Raw genomic sequence first — 22,813 nt, forward strand, 5'->3', positions numbered from 1 at the left:
GAATTCCAGTAAGTTGGCAACACTGGAGCACAAAGACAACAACAATGAGGAAAACCCTTCAGTGCAGAAAGGAATGTTTGGAGCCCCAGCTGCTACAGTGAAAGGACACTCTCTCTCTCTCTCTCTCTCTCTCACACACACACACACACACACACACACACACACACACGCTCGCGCCTGCGCGCCCACGCGCACCCGGGAAGGAGCCCAGCCCCTCCCGCACACTCGGTCCTCCCTCCCGCCCGGGCGCGCGCGCCTCCCCGCCGCTCGCGGCGGCTCTTTGTAGCTCGGAGGTGCGGGGACGTTCTTTGACTGTGCAGTGCTGCCCCAGCGGGCGTCGGGCCGGCCTGACCCCGGCGCGGTCTCGTACCATCGCCCCGGCCGCCTGGAACCGGCATAAATCACCCGCGAAGACTGAAGGGCAGCATCGCGCCCCCTCGCCCCTTCTCTCCTCCCACCTGGGTCATCCCCTTCACTCCCCAGCTCCCAACCTCCCCACCTCCGGTCCCCAATCCTGCCTCCACCTCAGCGCAGCACATCGCCAAACACTGCAGGGAGATAGAGTTCCTGTGACTTTGGCCAAAGCACAGACCTACAGATTTCCCAATCCAGAAATCTCGAAAAGAAAGCCACGAAATCTCTCCCGTCTTTTCCCACAACCCTACTTTTTCAAAGTCTAAGTTGTTTCTTTCTGTATCTATTTCTCTCTTTTTGTCTTTGGAAAGTAGCACTTATCTTGTCCCTCCTCCCCACCCCCCAACGCTGCACCAACCACTAAAACCCACCGAAGCTTCGCAATCTGGACCGTTGAGGTCAGCAGAGCCCCAGACGGTCGGGACTCCGGAGAGATCGGGCTGGCAGTAACTGGCAGTTTCTCGCCCTAGGCGAGGGAGGCAGCGGGACCCTGCCCAGGGACCACGTGCATACAGGGCTTCGCCTCCTTGAGCTACTCGTCTTAAGGAAAGCGCTCCAGACTCCTTGGGTCAGGACCCGACGCCTGAGGCCGGCCTTCGAGCTGGTTCCGAGGCCGGGGCAGGAGATTACGGGACAACCTCAGGCCCGGAAACAGCCCCTCCTCATGCAGGGCTCCCAGTTGCATCAACATTCCTTTTTTCTGTGGACTCTGGTGTCACATACGGACAGAGGACCGTGCGCTGGGAGCGCGTGTAAGTTTCACTCGCAGTGCTCTTGGGGGCCAGGCCCCCGCCAGCCGGTCCAACGCGGCCCTAAAGAAGGGACCCGCGGGCTTCTCTGAACCCCTTGTGTTGCTCCCTCTTATAAAGGGTCAGTGTCACCACCGAGAAGACGTTCATTCCTTTTAATTTTTCTCAAAATGAACAAACTTGTAAGAAGCTCTACACCTGTAGATATGGTGCTTAAGAAAAGCTAAACAAGGATCCAACTCCCCAGTGATCCAACTCTCTCTCTAATTTGTAAAAACACGGAGCACTTCCTTCTCAGCAGCTGGTACCCTATTAGGGGAAACCAGGGGAGCCCAGAGAGTTCAGGCCAGGAGTGAGTGCCACAGATCTCTCCAGCAGGCTCTTTATCCCTACCCTTCCCCTTCCTCTTTCCTGTCCCTTCTCTTCCTTTCTCTTTCCTTCTTTTCTTATCTGTCTTGCTTTTCTTTCCTTTTCCATTTTTTATTTTTTCTTCCTCTTTTCTACTGTCAACTTTTCTCCCTCTCCATTCCTTTCCACTGCTCATTTAGTTTCTAAGACGATGCCGGTGGCAGATTTCGCCGTCAGCCGCCTAGTCGGCTTCTGTGCCGGGCAAATCCTGCGGAAAGGTGAGGGCAGCGCGTGTCCGCGTGCGTGTGGCAGTGAGAGTGTGCGCGTGTGAGTGTGCCTGGACGTGTGCGAGAAAGAGGGCCTGTGTATGTCGGTGTTCAAGCGTAGCTGTGGCATGTGCGCGCGTGTGTGACTGAGGAGTGTTTGAACGTGTGAGACTGTGTCAGTTTGTGTGACAGTAAGGAGTGTGTGCGCCTGTATGAGTACGTGTGAGTGTGGGCGCGCGTGTGGAGTGTGCTGAGTGAGCGCGCGTGTGCTCCAGGGCCCACTCCTCCCGGCGCTGCAAAGTTCAGGGGGCGGGCCGGGCGGCAAGGGGCCTGCCCTGCTGGATTCCCGCATGCTAGTTCCGGGGCGGTCGGGTCTAAAGGGCTTTATGCACTGTCTGGAGGGTGGGGACTGGCGCGGGTAGAAAACGGGATGCCTCGGGCGCGGGGGCAGGCTTTCTGCCACTAGGAGCGGGCCGAGACGCACACCTAAAGGAGCGCTCGCGAGCCAAGGCTGTCGGTGCGGCGCGACGCGCGCCCACTCCCGGGGAAGGAACGGCGAGGCCGGGGACCGTCGCAGGGATGGAGCGCGGGTCGGCGGCGGTGGCGTGCACGCTGCTGCTGGCACTCGCCGCCTGCCTGGCTCCGGCCAGTGGCCAAGGTAAAGGCCTGCCGGCCGCGGAGCGCCGAACTTCCTGGGCCGTGGCAGGGTCGGATCCGCGGGATGGCGGAGGGGAGCGTGGCCCGGGAGGGGCCAGGGCAAGGCGGCGGCGCCGAACCTGCTCCCCCTGGGGCGCTCAGGTTGCCCCGCGAGCGGCGAGCGGCAGCGCCCCTCAGCCCGCCCGGGAACTGAGCAGCCGCAAACTTGAGAAAGCAGCCCCGCCGGTTTCGGTGACAGCGCACCCCACGGGAACTCTTTCTTTGTTCCCACGGGCGTTTGTCCCGACCCTTCTGAAAAGCACTTGCTGTACGAACCGGGAAAATGAGGTTCTCCCCTCCGGTCTCCAGTCTGCTCTCTCCCACGGATTTCTTCCGTCCGGGGCTGTGGGGTCCCGGGCGCTGCTCCGAGCGCAGCTGTCCACCTGCAGCGCCCCGCCGGGGAGAGCCCTGTGCGCGCCCGGGGCCACGGGCCAGGGCACCCCCCTCCCCCGCCATCACCGGCGAAACTTGGTCCCGCGGTGACCCCCGAGAGACCGCATCTCATGATACAGATCGTTTACGAGCCAAGATAAGCCTGGGAGGTTGGATTGGCGGAGAGAGGGGTTGTTAATACCGGAGTATTTTTTTGAAGGGTTTCCCTTTCCAGCCGGGAGGTGGGGGGCTTTTGTGTGGATGAATGGGGCCCGTCAGACTTTTGGGGCTCGAATGCATAAAGTTTCTGGTGTGAAGTGCTTTAAACTTCACTCACGTTGTCGGAGAGTTTATGTTTTTACAGAAACAGAGACGAGGGAAAGAGGGAGGAAGAAGCGGAGAGAATAAAAACAGTAAGAGGGGAAGAGGAGAGGGAAAGACGAGCAAGTAGAGAGGGACGGGGAGAGGAAGGGAGAGCGAGCGAGTTTAGAGAGAGAGATCGAGTGAGCACGGGGTGGGGAGGGGAGGGGAGGGAGAGAGACCCCAGAGATGAATGAGAAGGGCGAGGCGGCGGCTGGAGAACCGGCGAGCTCTCTCCCTGGCTTTGCGTTGCTAGGTAGCGGCCGGGAGCTGCGTGTGACCGACCACCAGACAGACAGAGCGGACGCTGCTGCCACCGCGGGGACTAATCTGTCTGTGGGGACGGGAGAGTCCCCCCTGCTCCTTCCCTCTCTCCGACAACCTAATTGTCCTACAATGAAAATGAAACACCTATTGTTGTAGGATTAGCCAAAGCAATAAATTGATTTTCCTGGATCACATATTGGAGTTGACGAGTGGGGACTGCGGAAGCCCCTATTTATGGAGGAGAGGGGGAGGGCTTGTGGATGGGCCGTGGCATGTATTCAAATGGTTAATCTGCTTTCTTTCCTCAATTCTTAGCGTAAGCTCCTTAGAGAGAATCCAGTAAGTATACAGCAACTCCTAGCAGCACCCATTTCAGACTTCCTGGGAAGTTTGGAAACGCTAACAAACCCCACTGGTCTTGCAAAAAATCTTTGGAAAGGGAGGGGAGGCAGGGGGAGGCCGTTAACAATTCTTCCTTTGAACACCTTTTCTCAGTGTCTGTAACGCAGAAAGTTTATTATTATTGTGGAGAGTTTGCACAGTGCTTCGGGTTATATATATCTCATGTCCTAAATAAAGCGATAGGATTTATTATATGTTTTGGTCAGTGCCTGGCAAAAGGAAATCTTGCCTTGATTCATCTACAAATGTCCCTGTACAGCCAGAACAGATATTCTCTTTCCTGGGCTGAGAGTTTAGTCACTAAATAACCAGTACCTACTCTTCTCGGTAGTTTCTTCCGTCCATCTTCTATTCTAGGATAATAATATAATAATATGTATGTTAATAGCAACATATTATATACTTATATAATGTTATATTTATATAGGTGGCAGGCCCTGTTCTAAGCATTTTACTTAATGACTCAATTAATTTTCATAATATCCATTTGAAGTAAGTACTCTTAATATCCCTATTTTACAGATAGAAAAATGGAGGCACAGAGCTTAAGTATTTGCTCAAGGTCTTAGCATTAAAGTGGCAGACCCAAAAGATTCTAAATCTAGAGGTCTTAATTTAACTGATACAGTATGTGGCTCTTTGTGTTTCTCTTTTTTTGGACTGAAAATATCATGTCTCCTAAGTTACTATCTGTGTGTGAGGTTACTAAAGACGCTGAGGGGCATTTTCCAAGTCTTTATGGTTTAAGATAAAATCCACTTGCTACTTTATAACTGTGGATGTTTTGTCAGAATTTCTTTTCAGGTTTCTGAGACCTGGACCCAAGTCTCTTCATTTCCGTTTTCCTAAGATCATTTTTAGATTATTGTTCTCTGAATATGCTTAGCCTGGTAGGTTGAGGTTGTTTCTGGATTCCTGTTGTAATTATATCCTGACTTATATGAAGTAAAGTATGATGACATTGTAAATGCCTTTATTAGCACATTTTAGGTAGGACCCCCTGTGAACTTTGCATCACTAGAAATTGGAAAATAACTCTGTTGTATGGATAGTCTTTTTTTTTTTTTTTTTTTTTTTTTTAGAATTTACCACTTCTGTAGTTAAAAATTATTTGCATTTTCCTTATATTTTGTGTAATGTTTTTCAAGAAAAAATTTGGGAGAGTCTGAACTCTGGAGTCAAGCTTCTGGGTTCCAACAATGGCTTCACCACTTCCTAATTGTGTGAGCTTGAAGAAGTCATCTAACTTTGCATAGCTCAGATTGTTTACCGTGTCTCTAATTATCATGTCAATTGCAATATTGAGAGACCCTATCTCATGGTATTTAGTGAACATAAAGAAATAAGATATGTAAAGTGCTTATGATGATGTAGACAATGAAAATAAATTAATAGTTATTTTTATTATATTTATCAACACAGAAAGTAACATTTTTTTTGTTTACTATTTATATTTCCAATTTTCAAATGTCCATAGGAAAATCTTCTTAAAGCATTTTTCACTTATAGTTCTTTATGAATTCCCAGATCCCAGGGAAACTAGGATTTGATGGTTTTTTTCTTTTAGAGATAGGGTCTCACTCTGTAGCCCAGGTTGAAGTGCAGAAGCCTAGGACTACAGGCACACGCCACGAGGTCCAGCTAATATTTCTATTTTTTGTAGAGGCAGGGTCTTGCTATGTTGTCCAGGTTGGTCTTGAACTTTGGCCTTAAGTGATTTTTTTTTTTTTTTTTTTTACCTCAGCCTCCTAAAGTGCTGGGATTACAGGCGTGAGCCACCAGGACTGGCCGTAGTTAGGTTTTTTTGAGAAAATAGTATTGACCTGAAACAAAGGTATATTATTTATTTATTTTTTTTTTTTTGAGACACAGTCTCACTCTGTTGGCCGGGCTAGAGTGCCGTGGCATCAAGCTCATAGCAACCTCAAACTCATGAGCTTAAGCACTCCTTCTGCCTCAGCCTCCTGAGTAGCTGGGACTACTGGCATGCGCCACCATGCCTGGCTAATTTTTTGCTATATATATTTTTAGCTGTACAGCTAATTTCTTTCTATTTTTAGTAGAGACAGGGTCTCACTCTTGCTCAGGCTGGTCTCGAACTCCTGACCTGGAGCGATCCTCCCGCTTCGGCCTCCCAGAGTGCTAGGATTACAGGCGTAAACCACCGCGCCCGGCCAACATAGATATATTCTTTAACCCAATAAAATTCGGTAATGTCCTTAAGAGTTAGTATCTGCTTTTATGACAATTACATCTTCACATGAAGTTTATGTATTTAACAGGATTGTGGGAGCAATAACAAACATGAAACATTTTTGTTCCATCACACGTCTGGTACCTCGCTGCTGCTTTTATTTCATAGCACTTGGCTTCTCTCTCTTTGCTTGAAAAAGTTCTTTTCCAGTCTTTATAGGGCTCCTGCATGAACACCATGCGCCTGGTATGTGAAACTTAGAATTTTTACAGCTAGAGGGGAACCTTAGCTATCAACTAGTCTGCTTGCATTATTTTACAGATAAGCAGTTAGCCCAGGAGGGGGCGATGTCGGGGTGGGGGGATTTAAGGAGTGAAAGGGAGGGGAGTTAAGTGCCTTGCCTAAGGGCATATGGCCTGTGATAGAGCTAAGATATGAATTTGCAATTGACCATTTTTAGATACATGTCCTCTGAATGTCCCCAACCTCTTTGGTTGAGGAAATTTCTAGATTCCTTTTGGCCTATCTCGACTTATCAGATGAGGCACAGTATGATGAATAGATAAATCTTTAAATATAAATTGGATGGGTCTCCAGTCCCAGTCCAAAGAGGAATCTTGTGATAGGTTAATACAGTCATGCACCATATGCTTTCGGCTTGGGTTTTGTGGTGCAGTCTGTTATAGGACTAGGTTTTTAGTCTTTTATTTATTTATTTATTTATTTTTTGACAAAAAGTCTCACTTTTTTGCCCTGGCTAGAGTGCCGTGGCATCAGCCTAGCTCACAGCAACCTCAAACTCCTGGGCTCAAGCAATGCTTCTGCCTCAGTCTCCCGAGTAGCTGGGACTATAGGCATGCACCACTATGCCCAGCTAATTTTTTCTGTATATTTTTAGTTGTCCAGACAATTTCTTTCTATTTTTTCAGTAGAGACAGGGTCTCAATCTTGCTCAGGCTGGTAGGTTTTTAGTCTTATTCAAGGTACTTATTAGGTCATGGTTAATTGTTGTCCATGTTCTCTAGGCAGCTACTCTAAGAACATTGACAGGTTTTTAAATTCTTTTAATTAAGATTTTTTATCATTTTAAAATAATAATATCAAGAACCTAGATGTATTTCCTGTGTGAATAGAAGCAAGCACATTGTCATATTGGCTTTGGGATTTCTATTAAGTCATACTAGCTAGGGTAAGTTGAAAGTAGACCGTGCTTACACAAGATTGTTGAATTGATAGGAAAGAGATTCTCAAGGTTAACTGCATGAATATAGAGCAACTAAAAATGTATTAACTGTGAAGCCCCATTCTAGTACGAGGAAAATGAGTTTGACGGATTCTTCTTTGGTATAACTCAATGGTTATATCATATCTTACTAACTTTATGCTCTTGAGGAATTTTTATTAGACCACGCTCTAACCAACTGAGCTAACCAGCTGCCTGTAGGAATTTTTAAAAATTGTTACCACTATGATGTATTCCACATTTATTTTATTTTTCCATAAGTATTTGTTAAGTGTCTGCAGTGTGCTGGTGAGTCAATAGTATCAATACTACAGAAAGATTAAGGAGGATGAGAACTGAAAAGAGGAGTCTAGATTTCACAATTAAAAGGGACTGCAGTTTTGCCTTTAAGATTCTGAGATAGTCATTCACTAGTTCCTAATAACCCTGCCCAGGATCTCGCTAGCATTAGAAATATTTGACATGTTTTAGTACAGAGTTTTGGGATGCTTCAAAAGTGATCTGATTGGTAGCTTTAAAATATCAAGAACATTTCTTTGGGGCTTCATATGTTTGTTTCCAACGCAAATGTTTCCTAAGTAATTTCTTTTTTTTTTTTTTTTTTGAGACAGAGTCTTGCTCTGTTGCCTTGGTTATAGTGCCCTGGCGTAAGCCTAGCTCACAGCAACCTCAAACTCCTGGGCTCAAGTGATCCTCCTGCCCCAGCCTCCTAAGTAGCTGGGACTGTAGGCATGAGTGATGATGCCAAGCTAATTTTTCTATTTTTAGTTGCCCAGCTAATTTTTTCTATTTTTAGTAGACATGGGGTCTCGCTCTTGCACAGGCTGGTCTTGAACTCCTGAGCTCAAGCGATCCTCCCACGTTGGCCTCCCAGAGTGCTAGGATTACAGGTGTGAGCCATCATGCCCGGCCTCTAAGTAATTTCTTGACAATTACAGCATCAGAGACAAAGTGGGAGGAGCTTGAGATTTTGGAGTTAGAGGATCTGGGTTTAGTTCCAAGCTCTGCCATTTATTATCTGGGAAAACCAGTACTACATCTTCTGCGTGTTGTGGGTCAGTTTTCTTATCTGTAAAATGGGCACATATTGAACCTCACAGGGCGGTTATGCAGGTTAAATGAGGCAATCAGTGTGAAATGTTTGGTAAACTCTGAAGTCTCATATAGATTTATATTCATCATTATTACCTTCTTCAAGAATTTGACTTTCCAAATTTGAGGGGAGGAAGATATTGTAGTATCTTGGTATCTTCTTCAAAGTAGTTCTGTGAATGATGTTCCTGTGCATGTTGGTATATCCTTTTAGAGGCTGTAACAAATTTACATAGTATTCAGGACTCAGGTTTGTAACTGAAAGAAATCTAAGTTAAATTGGATGAAGCTAAAAAGGAAATTTATTGAAATACATAGTTGAAAAGACACAGACATTAGGTCGAGGTTCCCTTTTTTTCTAGGCAGAAATAGTCAAATATCAGCATTTCTGAGATGACTCCATTCTTAAACCCATTCTCCTCTGGTGTTGTAAAATGGCTGTCAGCAGCTCTGGAGCCACATCCTAATGTGTCATGTCTACTAGGAAAGAGCAAAAGCTTTTATCTTCACTGCTCCCCAGCAAAAGTCTCAGTTATATCTCATGGGCTCTGCTTAGGTCATAAGCTCATTGGAGAACCATTGAGTATCTCGGGTCATGAAGTGTCCCCATGTCTTGGGCTTGAGTTACATTCTCTGTCCTTGAGGTCATGTACTCAGGATGGACCCATACAGAGGGAAATTGGGTAAGGCTACCAGGAGAATGGTGAACAGATGCTAGGCTGCAAAAATAACATGTGTCCATTACACCTTATCAGATAAAATTGAGTGATGATGTTATTTTCATTTTATATGTGAATATAGGCTATAGAAATTTCACAAGAGCTGGCAGTTCTGGGATAACTCACAGAATTGAAGGGAGAAAAGTATTGGAAACATCAAGATAAAAGATTTTGTGTTCGTGTGATCACACTGCAACTTTTAAGTTTAGAAGGAGAACAGGAGAAAGAAGGGCTTCTGGAAGATGTTTGGAGCCTAAAGTTTTTCTTCTTTGGAGCAGACCTTTGTGATAGACAAGAAAGTTCTGGAAAATGAACTGAAAGCTCAGAGTGCAGGAACTCTTGAGTCCATTGTAGGTTTCGATTTTTCTTTCTTTCTTTCTTTCTTTCTTTTTTTTTTTTTTGAGACAGAGTCTCACTCTGTTGCCCAGGCTAGAGTGCCGTGGCATCAGCCTAGCTCACAGCAACCTCAGACTCCTGGGCTAAAGCAATCCTCCTGGCTCAGCCTCCTGAGTAGCTGGGACTACAGGCATGGCCACCATGCCAGCCTAATTTTTCTATATATATTTTTAGCTGTCCATATAATTTCTTTCTATTTTTTGTAGAGACGGGGTCTCGCTCTTGCTCAGGCTGGTCTCGAACTCCTGACCTCAAGTGATCCTCCCACCTTGGCCTCCCAGAGTGCTAGGATTACAGGCGTGAGCCACTGCACCCGGCCAGAATTTGATTTTTCTACGAATATTAAGCTCTTGTCCTTTTCTAACTTACTTCACTGCCTTGTTCATGTTGCTAAGACTTTGTCCCTTTTCCAAGCACTAGTCCTCGGCTGTGAGGATGGGGTAGAGAGAAAGAGTGAAGAGTTTGGAGATGGGTTAAGATGCCTTCCATGGAGACAGAACACATCTTGGTGCCTATCTGTGAGTCCCTAGCTCTTCTCCTAGGGACTTCTTCCATAAGTGGTAGCATAGATATCTTTCACACCTTACTGAATTACTTCAGAAATGCCAAATATATGCACTTTATGCTGATGGTTACTTTGTTCATCTTTCTTTCTTTTTTTTTTTTTTGCTTGCTTGCCTGCCCGCCTGCCTGCCTGCCTGCCTGCCTGCCCGCCCGCCCGCTTGCTTGCTTGCTTGCTTGCTTTCTTTCTTTCTTTCTTTCTTTCTTTCTTTCTTTCTTTCTTTCTTTCTTTCTTTCTTTTTGAGACAGAGTCTCACTCTGTCTTCTGGGCTAGAGTGTGGTGGTGTCAGCCTAACTCACAGCAACCTCAAATTCCTGGGCTCAAGCAATCCTCCTGCCTCAGCCTCCCGAGTAGCTGGGACTACAGGCATGCACCACCATGCTTGGCTAAATTTTTCTATTTTTAGTAGAGATGGAGTCTTGCTCTTGCTCAGGCTGGTCTTGAGCGACAGAGCTCAAGCAATCCTCCCAACTGGGCTTCCCAGGGTGCTAGAGTTACCAGCATGAGCCATCGTGCCTAGCCTAAGATGGTTAATTTTCATATTAGGGCACTTCTGATTTAGGACAGCACTGAAACACAATGCATGGAAACACAAGTGTCTCCCAGAAAATGACAGATTAGACAATTTGAAGTTGCACGTTGAAATCTCAATACTTCTGGTCATTAGCCCTCAGGTCATGCCTGACCCCAGGGTTATTGCAAACAGTGAGAAATGAATGAAAAGAGGAAATGTAATTACCATTCTGTGCATTGAAAAGTTAAGCCACTGTTACCATGGATACAATGGCTTGTTTATTGTCCAGACCTTGAGATCCAAATTTGTCAGCAATACCCAACGTCTCCTTTAAGTTTATATACCATCAGCCAATAACACATGAAGATTCCCAGTAACTTTGAAAATAAGCCTTTCCTCACTGATCTACTTATTCACATTAAGTAACAACATACCTACTTTTGAGGGCTCAATGGGTGTTGAGGAAACCTGAAAAAAGAGAAAAAGAAAAGTAGCTACAATTCTGTTACGCCAGACTTTCTAGAATTCCCAAATAAAAACACCCTACCTTATAGTGTCAGACATTTGCATGTCACTTTGGGCCCCATTCTTTGGTTTTTGTCTCATTAACAAGGTAAAACTTTTCTGAGTAAAGGCTGAAAAAATCAAAATCCTTTATTTCATAGGGAGATCCTTAAATAAAGTTGTATTTAAGAATGGAAGTATTTTATCTGAAATATGGCAATCTTACCCGCATTTTAATTTCACTAAAGGGGAGGAGGAAAATGCTAGCATGTACTTTCCACACTGGTTTAATTTTGACATAGGGAAGGGTGTGGAGGATACTTTTTGTTGCAAGAAACAAGAAACAGAAAACCCAGCTCAAACTGGCTTAAACAATAACGGGTATTTATTGGCTCATGTAAGTAGAAAATCCTGAGGCAGAGTGGGGTTCGGGTGAGGTGCAGTCAGGGCTCCAGTTCCCTTTCTTTTTGTTTTCCCTGACCCTGCTCCCATGGAGGGTTCACCTTTGTTTTCAGTCTGGATTTCCATATGGTTGTAATATGGCTGCCAGGGCAAATGGGGCTACATGTTTCCTTGACCATCTGTAGGGGGAAATTCAACTTTGAGAAGGTTCCAGTTATATTCTCAACAGCATTATCTTATCACAATAACTTACAAAATATTGTAATTTGTAAGGACCCTGGATGGAAGTTAGCTAGCTCCCCAAACTTAGCATATGATCATATCATCAATCAACTGGGAAGCTTTAAAAATGGAGTCTTAGGTCAACACCCATACTTACTAAATCAGGGCTATGGGAATCTCTATTTTTGAGAGTTTCCAGGTGATTCTAAGGGTCAAACAATTTGGGGACAACTAATCTAGGTAACCCCTTTTACTTTTTAGTTTGTAAACTGAGACTTAGAGATGAACTGACTTGCCATTGCACATTCCTTCAGTGGCATTTCAGCAAATTCTGTTAGATCTAGTTTTTCTTTTGGATGAGAGTGTTACAGGTAGCTACAACAAAAAGGAAAACTAGTATGTCTGAGTGTGACATGAAATACTGGCCCCATTCCTGCCCATCTCCTTTCCTGGCCAGTATGACAGGTCCTTAATCCCTCCCTATATGTGTCACTGTTTGTGTCTTAATTGTATTCTTTGCTCTTTCCCTAGACACCCTTGAAGCCCTTCCTCCAACACTGAGAACCTCAGATTCACTGAGGTGAACAACTGTTGGAGGTCTGATCCTTTCTCACCCAAGTCAGGAATTCATCTCAGAGCATCCCAACAGAGCCATCAATTCCATGGTTGGAATGGGAGAATTGAAAAACTTTATATTCTAACTCCAGCTCCTTTTTGGCCTGACTGGGACTTACAGTTCATTGATCCTACTACCTCTTCACTGCCTTCAAATCCCTCCTGTATTTACTTCCTCATCTTACATTGTATGGCCCCTCATTAATATCACTTCCTTGCATACACCCTCAGCAGCCTGGCTCCTTTATCTTGCTCTGTTGTGCTCTGCAAAACCCCATTCCTGGTTAATTGTAATTCTCCACGTCTGCATCTCTATAGCTAAACACAGCAGGAGAAAAACACAAAACTATGCTGACTAGTCTTGCTTTAAATTCATGCAGCTAATCTCAAGCTTAGGACTTGCTTCCTAGCTAGTCCATTCCCTTTCCTGCTTCCTTACATCTTCTCTTTCCTCAAACCTCTGACATCATGGGCTCAGATGTTGAATTTGCTTTTTATAAATGTGAAAATAGAAGCAACCAGAAGAGAACTCCACAAGCTCCCATAACTCAGCCATCATCACTTGCACTTCAGCCTCTACAGTCTATCTGTCCTCTTGCTGCTCTGGAAGCACTTTCCATACTCCAACCAGTTCTTTCATGTCCTTGATCCCATTCCCTCTCACCTCTCAGCAAGTGCCTTTACAAAATTCTCTCTTTTCCTCACATTCCTTTCTAGCTTTCACCCTATTTTTTCTGTTCCTCTTTACAGTAAAATTCTTTGACTAAAATTCATCTATATCCACTGTAATTTCTTTCCAAGTTTCCTCAAATCCATGCCATTCAGATTTTTGCCCCCATCACTGACAGATAATTCTTTTGTCAAAGTAACTTTTGGCCTCCGTGCTGTTAAATCCAGCAATCCATTCTCAGTCCTGGTCTTATTTAACTGATTAGCAGCTCCAGACACAGTGTATCCTGTCGTACTCCATGAAACACTTAATTAGGTTTCCAAGAAACAAATTCTCCTCGTTTCCTTCCTTCTGGCCTTTTCTTGGTATCTCCTTGGGATCTCATGCTAGCTGCTGTCTCCCTGACCTCTTTTCATCTCTAGCTACTCTACTTCCTTGGTGGCCTCCTTCCGGAACGGCCCTCTTTGAAGAGGGGAGTGGTTTCCCTACTCAGGGAGGTGGCATCGACTGGTGGAAAGAGCATTATATGTCAAGTCAGGACATTTGTGGGTCTTGTTCTTGAAGAATGAAGGGAAAATGGGCCAAACCAAAGAGGGCCCCAAACTGCTGAAAAATGCCCATGGCCACTTGTCTCCTGGGCACAGCCTTTCTCATTTCAGTCCCCATTCTTTTGAGGACTCCATATGTACCATCTGTATGCTGACAACTTTCAAATTTATGAATCTAATCCAGACCACTACCCTAAACTCCATACCCGTATATCCACCTGGCTGTCCAATAGTCATCTCAGACTTAACATGTCCAAAATTGAACTGATTTTCATGAATGCCCCAAACCTGCTTTCCCTGTGGAGTTCTTCATCTCAGTAAATGGCTGCTCCCATCCTTGCTTAGGCTCCAAACCTTGGATTTTGACTTTTCTTTTTCTTTTCTACCCCATGTCTAATTCATCCAAAAATCTAATTGTTTTGATCTTTAAAATATATCTAAAGTCCAATCACTTTTCATCATCTTCGCCTCTGCCACACTGATTCAAGTGACCACTGTCTCTTGCCTGGATTATTTAATGGCTTCCTTAGTGGTCACCCTGCTTCCCTCTGTCCCACTTTTGTCTGTTCTCAACACAGTAGCTGTAGCAACCCATTTAGAGCATCAGTCAGATCATGGCATTCTGCTCCAGAAGCTCTCGTGGTCTCTGTCACACACAGGTTGGTTGTCCAGAAACAAACAGAGGTGGAGCTTGGAGTACAAGATATTAAGATCAATGCTCGTGCAGGGAAAGGGAGAATGGGCAGAAGAAAAAGTTGAACTTGACAAAGCCTTGGTCAACCCTGTGGAAGCTCTGGAGTAAGAGTTGCCTGTCAGAGTGTCCTGTGTCAGACTGAAATGGCCTTGCTTAGTCACTGGTTGTGGCCTGCTCTGGGAAGGACATGACTTTGGATAGGTGGCTTTCTGCAGCTGAGGCAGACCCCAAGGGAGCTGAATGCAGGGAGAAAGTTCTTCCTTGCAGCTGGTCCTACCTTGAAGGGGAATTGAAGTGTTGCATCTCCAGGTGTATCACTGTTTCCCATCTCATGAAGAGTCCAAGTTCAAGTCCTCACAATGCTCTATAAGATCCTAACCATCTGACCTCCATATTACCTCCCTGACCTCATCTCCGCCTCCTCTCTCTGCTCACTGTACTACAGCCACCGTGACATCCTTGCTTCCCCCAACACAGTGAGCACTTTCAGGTCTGTGCCCGAGCCTTCTCCCTCCTGAGATCATGCATGACTTACTGCCTCACCTCCTGCAGGTCTGGGCTCATAGGTCACCTTCTCAGTGTGGCCTTCTCTGATTCTTTCCTGATTTCCTCTTTCCTGATTTTCTTTCTCCACTGCACTTATCACTATCTGACATAAGGCATATAACTTAATTAGTTGTTTGTTTATTTACTTATTGTCTTCTTTTCCCTAAGATGTAAATTACATGAGGGCAGGGATTTTCATATCTTATTCATTGCTTTATCCTTAGTGTCCAGAATAGGGCTAAATAAATAAAGTTGAATGAATGAATGGATAGATGCCACCATGGGTACTAAGAAGGGGCATCCTCAGCTCATCACCATGGCCCTGGAACTGCCAGCCCTTAATTCCCCCAGGCTTCTGGAGGCCCCGTCAAAGTCCTGATGTAGAAAAAAGAAAATTGCTGTCTCTATCAAAGCAAGCGGCTTAGCAACGCTGTTTCTCTCCGTTTGATTTCCCCTTTTTCTCCACCTCAGTGCCCCCCTTCCCCGCCCCACTGGTGATTCCCAGTGTGTTTGAGAGTAGCTGATTCTGCATCAGTCTTTTTAACTTCCATCCCAGACACTTGGTTACCCTGTGAGAATTCCCCTGTACATACAGAATGGGTCATTCTGCTATTTTTAGGACAGATTTGATACAGTAGCTTTTACAAAAAGATAAGCCAAAGTTTTTAGCCCTTATGTTAGTGGACTGTCATTCTGTATTTAAACAGAACACAAAAGAAAGCTGTCTGAGCCCACGGCACAGTGAAAACAGCCTGGATCAGACAAAAGGCCCTCTTTGAAGAGGGGAGTGGTTTCCCAACTCAGGGAGGCGGCTTGGACTATGGTGGAAAGAACATCACATGTCAAGTCAAGACATTCATGGGTCTTGTTCCTGATGAATGAAGGAAAAATGGGCCCAACCAAAGAGGGCCCCAGACTGCTGAAAAATGCCCATGGCCACTTGTCCTCTGGGCACAGCCTTTCTCATCTTAGTCTCCATTCTTTTTAGGACTCCATATATAACAAATAGGTTAGAGGCAGGGGAATGACTGCATTCCATGTGTGGGTGGGTAGAGAAGTTGGGGGAATGAGTTTAAAAATAATGACTAAAATTTTCTCAGCGCTTTCTGTGTACCTGGCATTGGCCTAAGTGCTTTACAGATATTAGTTTACCTACTTCTTTAACAGTGCAATTTTTATGGAGGTAATTTGCACAAAACCATTCAGTTAATAAGTGGCAGAACTAAGGTCTGCACCCAGAGCCCTCATTTTTACATGTTGTTACTGTGGTTAGGTAGGAGCAAGCAGAAGATAGTTCCTCTGAACGTAATCAAACAAAGCCTCATTCAATGGTTCATTGTGATGAAGCGACTTCATTTTAGAGGCTGGTACATCTGCAGCCCGACTCCTGGACATTTTTGTACTACTTTTGGAAGTTCATTCATTCATTTAATACATGTTGATTGAGGCCTTGTCATGCTTCAGGCCTGTTGTAACTAGGTACAACAAAGCATAGAGGGGGTCCCTTGACATAGCTCTGTCCAAAACAGCTTAGCGTTGGACAGGGTGCATTTCAACTTTAACCTAGTCTTGCCTGCAGGGTTTCTCCTATGCTGCCATTCCATTATCTGGGAACATTCTTTTCTCTATAATTACATGTCTTTTAATTCAAAGGACTGTTACCTAATCAGAGAATTCTCTTCTAACTTCGCATCAGGGAGGGAAGTGATATATAGATTTTTTTTAAAGGTTGTTGTTGCTTAATATTGATGGAAAAATTCCCAAGTTCTTTTATTCAAAGTACTTGAAGAAAATAATGAACAACAAAATGAGAGCTGAGTTTCTTTATATCCCAGAAGACACTGCCCTTGCAGAGATGAAGAAGATACTTCCTGTGTGGTGGGTGTGCTTAAAGGTCTCTTGGCCCCAAAGTATCTCTCAGTGTGGCCAAAGATGTCTGCTCTGTCTTCATGGAAGCCATTTCTTCAGAGTAAGACATTGTTTCCCTCTGAAATTCCAGTTACAATGCGGAAATATTTACTCCTGCAAAGTATTAATAAGTTAGTTGAAATAATAATGCACAGTAAATGTTTGTAGAAGAAACCAACTTCCTTTTCTGGGAAAAAAAGATATTAGTGCTTATACTTTTTCCTAGGATGGTTTCATGGGGAGTTTCTCCTGTGATGTGTTAAGTGGGCCTCAAAGATAGTACTTCTAACCCTCTAGTATGGCTTTCTTCCCTCTAGTTAGCTTGACTGAATTAGGTTTGTTAGAACAAATGGAGAGGTTGGCCTTAAGCAACAAGTTGTAAGGCTCCATCAATCATTCCTTAGGGATTTATCGAGGCCTAGTAAGTTTGAGAAAAGGCTCTTAGATTTGAATGTACATGGAAGTTATAATTTTTCTATACCATAATGATTACTGTTATTTTATAATTAAATTAAATTAAATTGAATTTTATTTTTTGAGTCAAGGCCTTACTCTGTCACCTAGGCTAGAGTGCAGTGGCATCATCATAGCTCACTGCAACCTCAAACTCCTGGGCTCAAGTGAGCTTCCTGCTTCAGCCTCCTGAGTAGCTGGGACTATAGCCCCACACCACCATGTCTGACTAATTTTTTTATTTTTTGTAGAGACAGGGTCTCACTATGTTGTTTAGGCTGGACTCAAACTCCAAGGCTCAAGCGATCCTCCTGCTTCGGCCTCCAGAGTAACTGGGTCTATAGGCACATGCCATGGTGCCTGGCTCTGTTTTTCTTTAAGTTAGTGCGTAATATAAAAAGAAATTGCAAATGAATAAAATCAAATACACACATGTCCCAAGTGAATTGCTAAATGGTTAATTTTTATGTACCAAAATTCTGAATTCTTTTTCCAGGTCACTTCTGACACACAAATTTACTTCTTCCCTAATATTTGGTGCAGTGAGGTGTTGAAAGAATTTGCTAAGTAATCATTGAATACTGAGATTCTGGTGAAAAACAAGATACATGGTTTAAAGATTGAATGTACTAACTAGAAGACAGTGAAAGTTAGATGCTTCTTGCTGTAAATAATTAAACTCAACAGTGCAGGCAGGAGAGAACATGGCACCAAGAGGGACTTGAGCTAAGAAGGATCATATTGTATTGAACATTTTCACTTCCCTGTAAAGGAAATCAAAAGGGTCTTTAATAATTGTTGCTGGTCGTGAATATGTACAAGAAAATCCCACTGTAATCCAGATTTATTTTTCAAGCATTTTGCAGGGATTGAAGGAATGAGAAAGGGAAGGGAAGAAGGATGGAGTTTTATTAAAGCCCTAGTACTCTATCCTTTTATGAGGTCTAAGTGTGACTTGTCATTGTGACCTGGGATTTTGGTTTCCTCGGGCCTTCCTGGTCTATGGGCTCATTGGTAGATCAAAGACAATGGGCTTTATTGTGTTTTAAGGGAAGTAGTGGTTCTACTAATTGAGAACTGGATCAAAAAAAGACACATAGGATATATTTCTGATCTTCTCTAACAGTACTTATTTTTTTAACCATCCCCATTTTTCTTTTGAGGCAGGGGCAAGTGGTTGGCCTTAACTTTTCTATCTGTAAAAAAGAGAATAAGATTTTAGAGTTCTCATAGGGGTGGGTTTTGAGTATTGGCATTGATGAAGTGCTTTATTTTAAAAATTAACATAGGCTAAAATTGGTGTGTGTGTGTGTGCATTTCTGTAAATTTTAATACATGTATATATTTGTATAACCACCACCACAATCAGGATTAGAACAGTTCAATCACCCCCTAAAAACTCTCCTGTGTTATTCCTTTGGAGTCACACCCTCTCAATAAAGTGTTTTTTAAGTTTCTTTTTTGAAAATTCACTTTCCCAGATGAAAGTCTCAATTGCTTTTCATTTGTTCATTTTTATTCAAGAAGTGTTTCTTGCTGATTTTTGAAGTAATTCAAAATGACAGGAAGGGTAAGGTTGCAAAGCTGCCTTTCCTTTATTATAATGGAGGGGAAAAACCTTGGAAAGATGGCATCTCTTTGAGTATAGCCAAACAAGAAAAAAATCTCTCCAAACTTGGCTTGTTGCTAGATTGGAGTCTACAGAGAAAACACACTCAAGAAATCTCCCTTGAAGAGGAGGACAGAGGTTTATTTTTTATTTAACGATTTACCCCTTGACACCTGGGAAATGATTAGTTGATGTTTTCAAAGAAGATTAAGTCACTGTGGTTAATTAACCGTAGTAATCAGGTGACTTAAATCAATTAACTCCTTGTTAACAATTTCCATCAATTTTGTAAATAAATGACTAAAACAGTAAATTGTACTGTTAAGATTAAAGGCTATTTATTTTATTGATGAAAAATTAGAGATTGTCTCCTTCTCGTCTCCTCCCCTCCATCACCCTTACTCTCAATAACAAGCCAGTTTTAGTTTGAAAGTTACACACCAGGGTAACTTTTAATATATGGTTTTAAGGAAGAGTCAGGCTTAAGGACACCTTTGCTCCGTCATCTCAGCACATTTTGAAAGAATGATTTAGGGAAGTGAACCTTAATAAGTAAGTGTGTACAGAGTAACACTAAGGGAGAACAGGGGTAGTAAGTAATGCTGAAACGCATTCTAGGATAAGCTTTTGTTATTGCCATTTAATGTTTTGTTTTCTTTCTTTTTTCTAAGTTAAGACTTGATGAGGGATATAATAAAATGAAACAAGGTTTGGCTCTTAGCTAAAAATAAACTTTAATGGATATGTTACATGTTGCGTTTAGAGGGAATTTAACAAAATACTGAGATCTATTGATTGGATTCATCGGTAAAGCTTGATTGCATTTTAACAATCTCATACAAGTATATAATTAAAATGTTGTTACTTTTTAGAATCTTTATAATTGAAAATTCTCTTCCCTGCTTACATGACTTTATCATGTCCTGGTCTCCAGTGAAATGTGAGCTGGCACATGACAAAACTTTATCCCATACCCTCAAATAATGCCACTGTACTTTCTGAGGATTTACATTATAGGACGGGTTATATAGGGTTGTTTAGGGCTGTCTCAAGAAGGAATATTTGGCCTCTCAAATAACTTTTGAGGAGTCAGTGTTAATAAATATTTACATATTTGTAAAGATTCTATGCTAAAATCACATTTTATAAAGAGAAAATTCCTACAGTTTCCTTTAGGTATGAAAGGTAGCTTAAATTATGGGAATGAGCTGAAGCCAGTGATGCAAATTTAAACCTGTGGCTGCCAAGCTAAACTCCGGGCTCTTCCTACTATATAGAAACTTCCTGCCCATGCCTCATTGCCCCTTCCCCACTTGCCCAAGGACAGCCCAGCAGGGTCTACCCTGGACATCCTTAACCTTTGGTGGAAACCTTTCTGGTACCGGGACAGCCTGGAGTTTGGAGATTTAGCTCGCTGCTTTCCAGATGGGTACCTCTGGGCCGCTTGACTTCTCTGAGTTTCAGTTTACTGGACTATACGATAGGTGTTAGTAAATTCTACCTCACAGGTTCCTGGGAATATTTAAAGGACACTGTGAACATTCAAGGTCTTGGCACTTGGTGAGCATTCTGTAAACGTTTGGCCCCACAGGGAACCTGGCACTAAATCTTTCATAGTTGACCAGCTTGTGGTTAGGTCAGTACAGCAGAGCAGCCACCATGCTGTGGCTTTTTGAAATAAAGAAACCACTTGTCAAATTCTCTATCCATAGAAATTGCTGGGGAAAAATACAGCTTTTTTAAGGAGATGAAACGACCAGACAAGGAAATGCTAGAAGACAGGCCTTGTAACCTTCCTCTCTACCCCCAAGAAGTTTGGGCCTTCACCTCCCTGGTGTTGAAGGCACAGATCCAAATGTCAAGTTGCTGAGAAGTTCAAACTTCTCGGTGGACCTGGTATTTCCATTTTATGTGCTCTGTGTACATGCTTCCTGTAAACTCGGTTTTATGCAGAGCTCACTGATGATGTGTCTGTAACTCTGAGAACAAGAATGATGGAAGCGCAGAGGTCAGGTGCGTCTTCTGGTCAAGGAAAAGGAGCTCCATAGGGAAGGGTACACTCTAGTTGATTTTGTGAGAGGTTTTGGGCAGAACATGTTAGAATCACAGTCGATGAAGGGTTATTTCTCTTATAAGAGCTCCCTATTATTTAATGAAACTACAGAAAAGTCAGTGAGAAGTTCAATAGGTGAGCAAGCTATCACGCTAGATTTGGGTAATAATCATGGTTAAAGTGATCATTAATGTGTTTGTTCCACAAACATTTACCAAAAGCCTATTTTGTCAGGAACTGGTTTTACAAAGACGAATAAGACATGTAAATAAACAATTGTGCCGCAGGGCGAGAGGTGCCATCACAGAGGCTTGGGAGCGTGGCAGAGGGAATGGTGGAGTTAGGGAGGCCTGAGGGAGCCGGGGAAGATGGCACAGATTTGCCACTGGAGTCTTGAAGGAAGGTGTGTTGCGGGAGATGGAGCTGGGAGAGTGGGTGGTAGAGGATTTTGTATGTCAAGCTAAGAAGTTTCATGCCTGTGAAGAAATGTAAGCTGGGGAGCACAATGATCAGACTTTCATTTTATAAAGATAATACTTGCTGCAATGAGGAAAAGCAGATCAACCCGTGAAGTCAGGGATTACTGGAATTATCTGGGTGACCCCTGATGAGGGTCGAACTAAACTCGTGCACCTGGAGGTGATGAGAAGGGGTGAGAGTCACCACGGAATGTGGAGAAAGCTTTTACGTGTTGATGTTTTTGATAATTCTCATTGTTTGTTTTACAAGTTGATATGTTTTATTTATAGGAATATTAGACATGTCTTTTCAATGTACATATGTTACATTCACAAAGACTCAATGGTATATTCTTAAATCCTCTCGTCTGAAAAGGTTCTAGCATATTGACTGTCTGGATCAATGGTACGTGACATTTTCTTTTGTTTAGTTCATTGATTCCTAGTTGGTTCAGCGCCCTTAAGGAGCATCTGGAAATGCGTAGGGGCATTTTTGGTTGTCACAATGCCTGAGTTTCACTACTAGCTTTTAGAGGGCAGAGGACAGGAATGCTAAACCCGTTGCAATACACAGGACAGTCCCACACTACAAAGAATTGTCCAGGCCCAAATGCCAGTAGTACCTCTGTTGAGGGCCCGTTTTGGTTGATAGGAAGTGAACAGAGAGGCAGGAAGGGATCACACTAGTTATAAGAACTGTTGTTTACTGAAACTTCCTATATGCCTGGTGTACAGTCACCCTAACTATAGCACTCAGTCCCTGTGACAGCCCAGGGGGGTGGGTAGTATTACTGTCCCCTTTTTACCCATGAGCAAACTGAGGCAGAGTAGAAAGTTTGGCTTAAGGCCTTGCATACTTAACTCTAATGCTCCATTATTTCTACATGCTTTATTCGCTTGATTCTGTAACTTTTACTGAGTATATGTACTCAATTTAATAAATTAATCAATTAAAAGAGGAAAAGGAAAACTACATTTCCTTTGTGCATTTATAGTTCTTTAAATATCAGGCTATAGCTCTTGGAAACATTTTTGCCAGTGCAGGAGAACATTGGCAAGTTGTCACCTCCAAGTGGTTTTTTTAAAAGATGGAAAATGTTTGATGACATTTGTTTAATATTAGCTTTGTGGATTGGGAGAAACTTTCATTTGATGGAAAAACAGTTGGTGCCCCATAAATGCCTGGGGAATTGAATTGACTCCAAGGAGGCACTCAGTGGCTTTAAAGGGTGTCATAAATCTTGCAAATTTGTTTTTTTACTTCACATAAAAGGGAATCTGCCTCAAGCACGGTCTTGTAATTTGAAGACATGTGTCAGTGACATTGGATCAAGAACCTGGGCCTCTTTCTTGGACATGCCTTGCATTTTCCTACCTCTGTGCTAGTTCCAGTCTGTTCCCTCTGGGAGGCAGCCCCTCTCCTCAGACCCACACAGTTGTTCCTTAAATATCCCTTCCTCTGTAGGTCCTTTCTTGGTCTCTACTACATGTTATCTGAACAGCACTTATCATCATACCATGAATTATAATTATTTAT

General features: G+C 43.5%; 1 protein-coding gene across 1 annotated transcript in view; it reads left to right on the top strand.

Annotated features, from left to right (window-relative positions):
- The first annotated feature begins 2,356 nt into the window (after positions 1-2,356).
- The window catches only part of LRP2 (LDL receptor related protein 2), a 198,849-nt gene continuing 178,392 nt past the window's right edge, over positions 2,357-22,813 (top strand). The window contains exon 1 of the mRNA XM_069471622.1: positions 2,357-2,435. Within this exon, the coding sequence (XP_069327723.1) occupies positions 2,357-2,435 (79 nt within the window). The remainder of the gene's footprint in view (positions 2,436-22,813) is intronic.

The sequence above is a fragment of the Eulemur rufifrons genome, chromosome 1 (genome assembly GCF_041146395.1).
Source record: "Eulemur rufifrons isolate Redbay chromosome 1, OSU_ERuf_1, whole genome shotgun sequence".
In the NCBI taxonomy this organism is placed as follows: domain Eukaryota; kingdom Metazoa; phylum Chordata; class Mammalia; order Primates; family Lemuridae; genus Eulemur; species Eulemur rufifrons.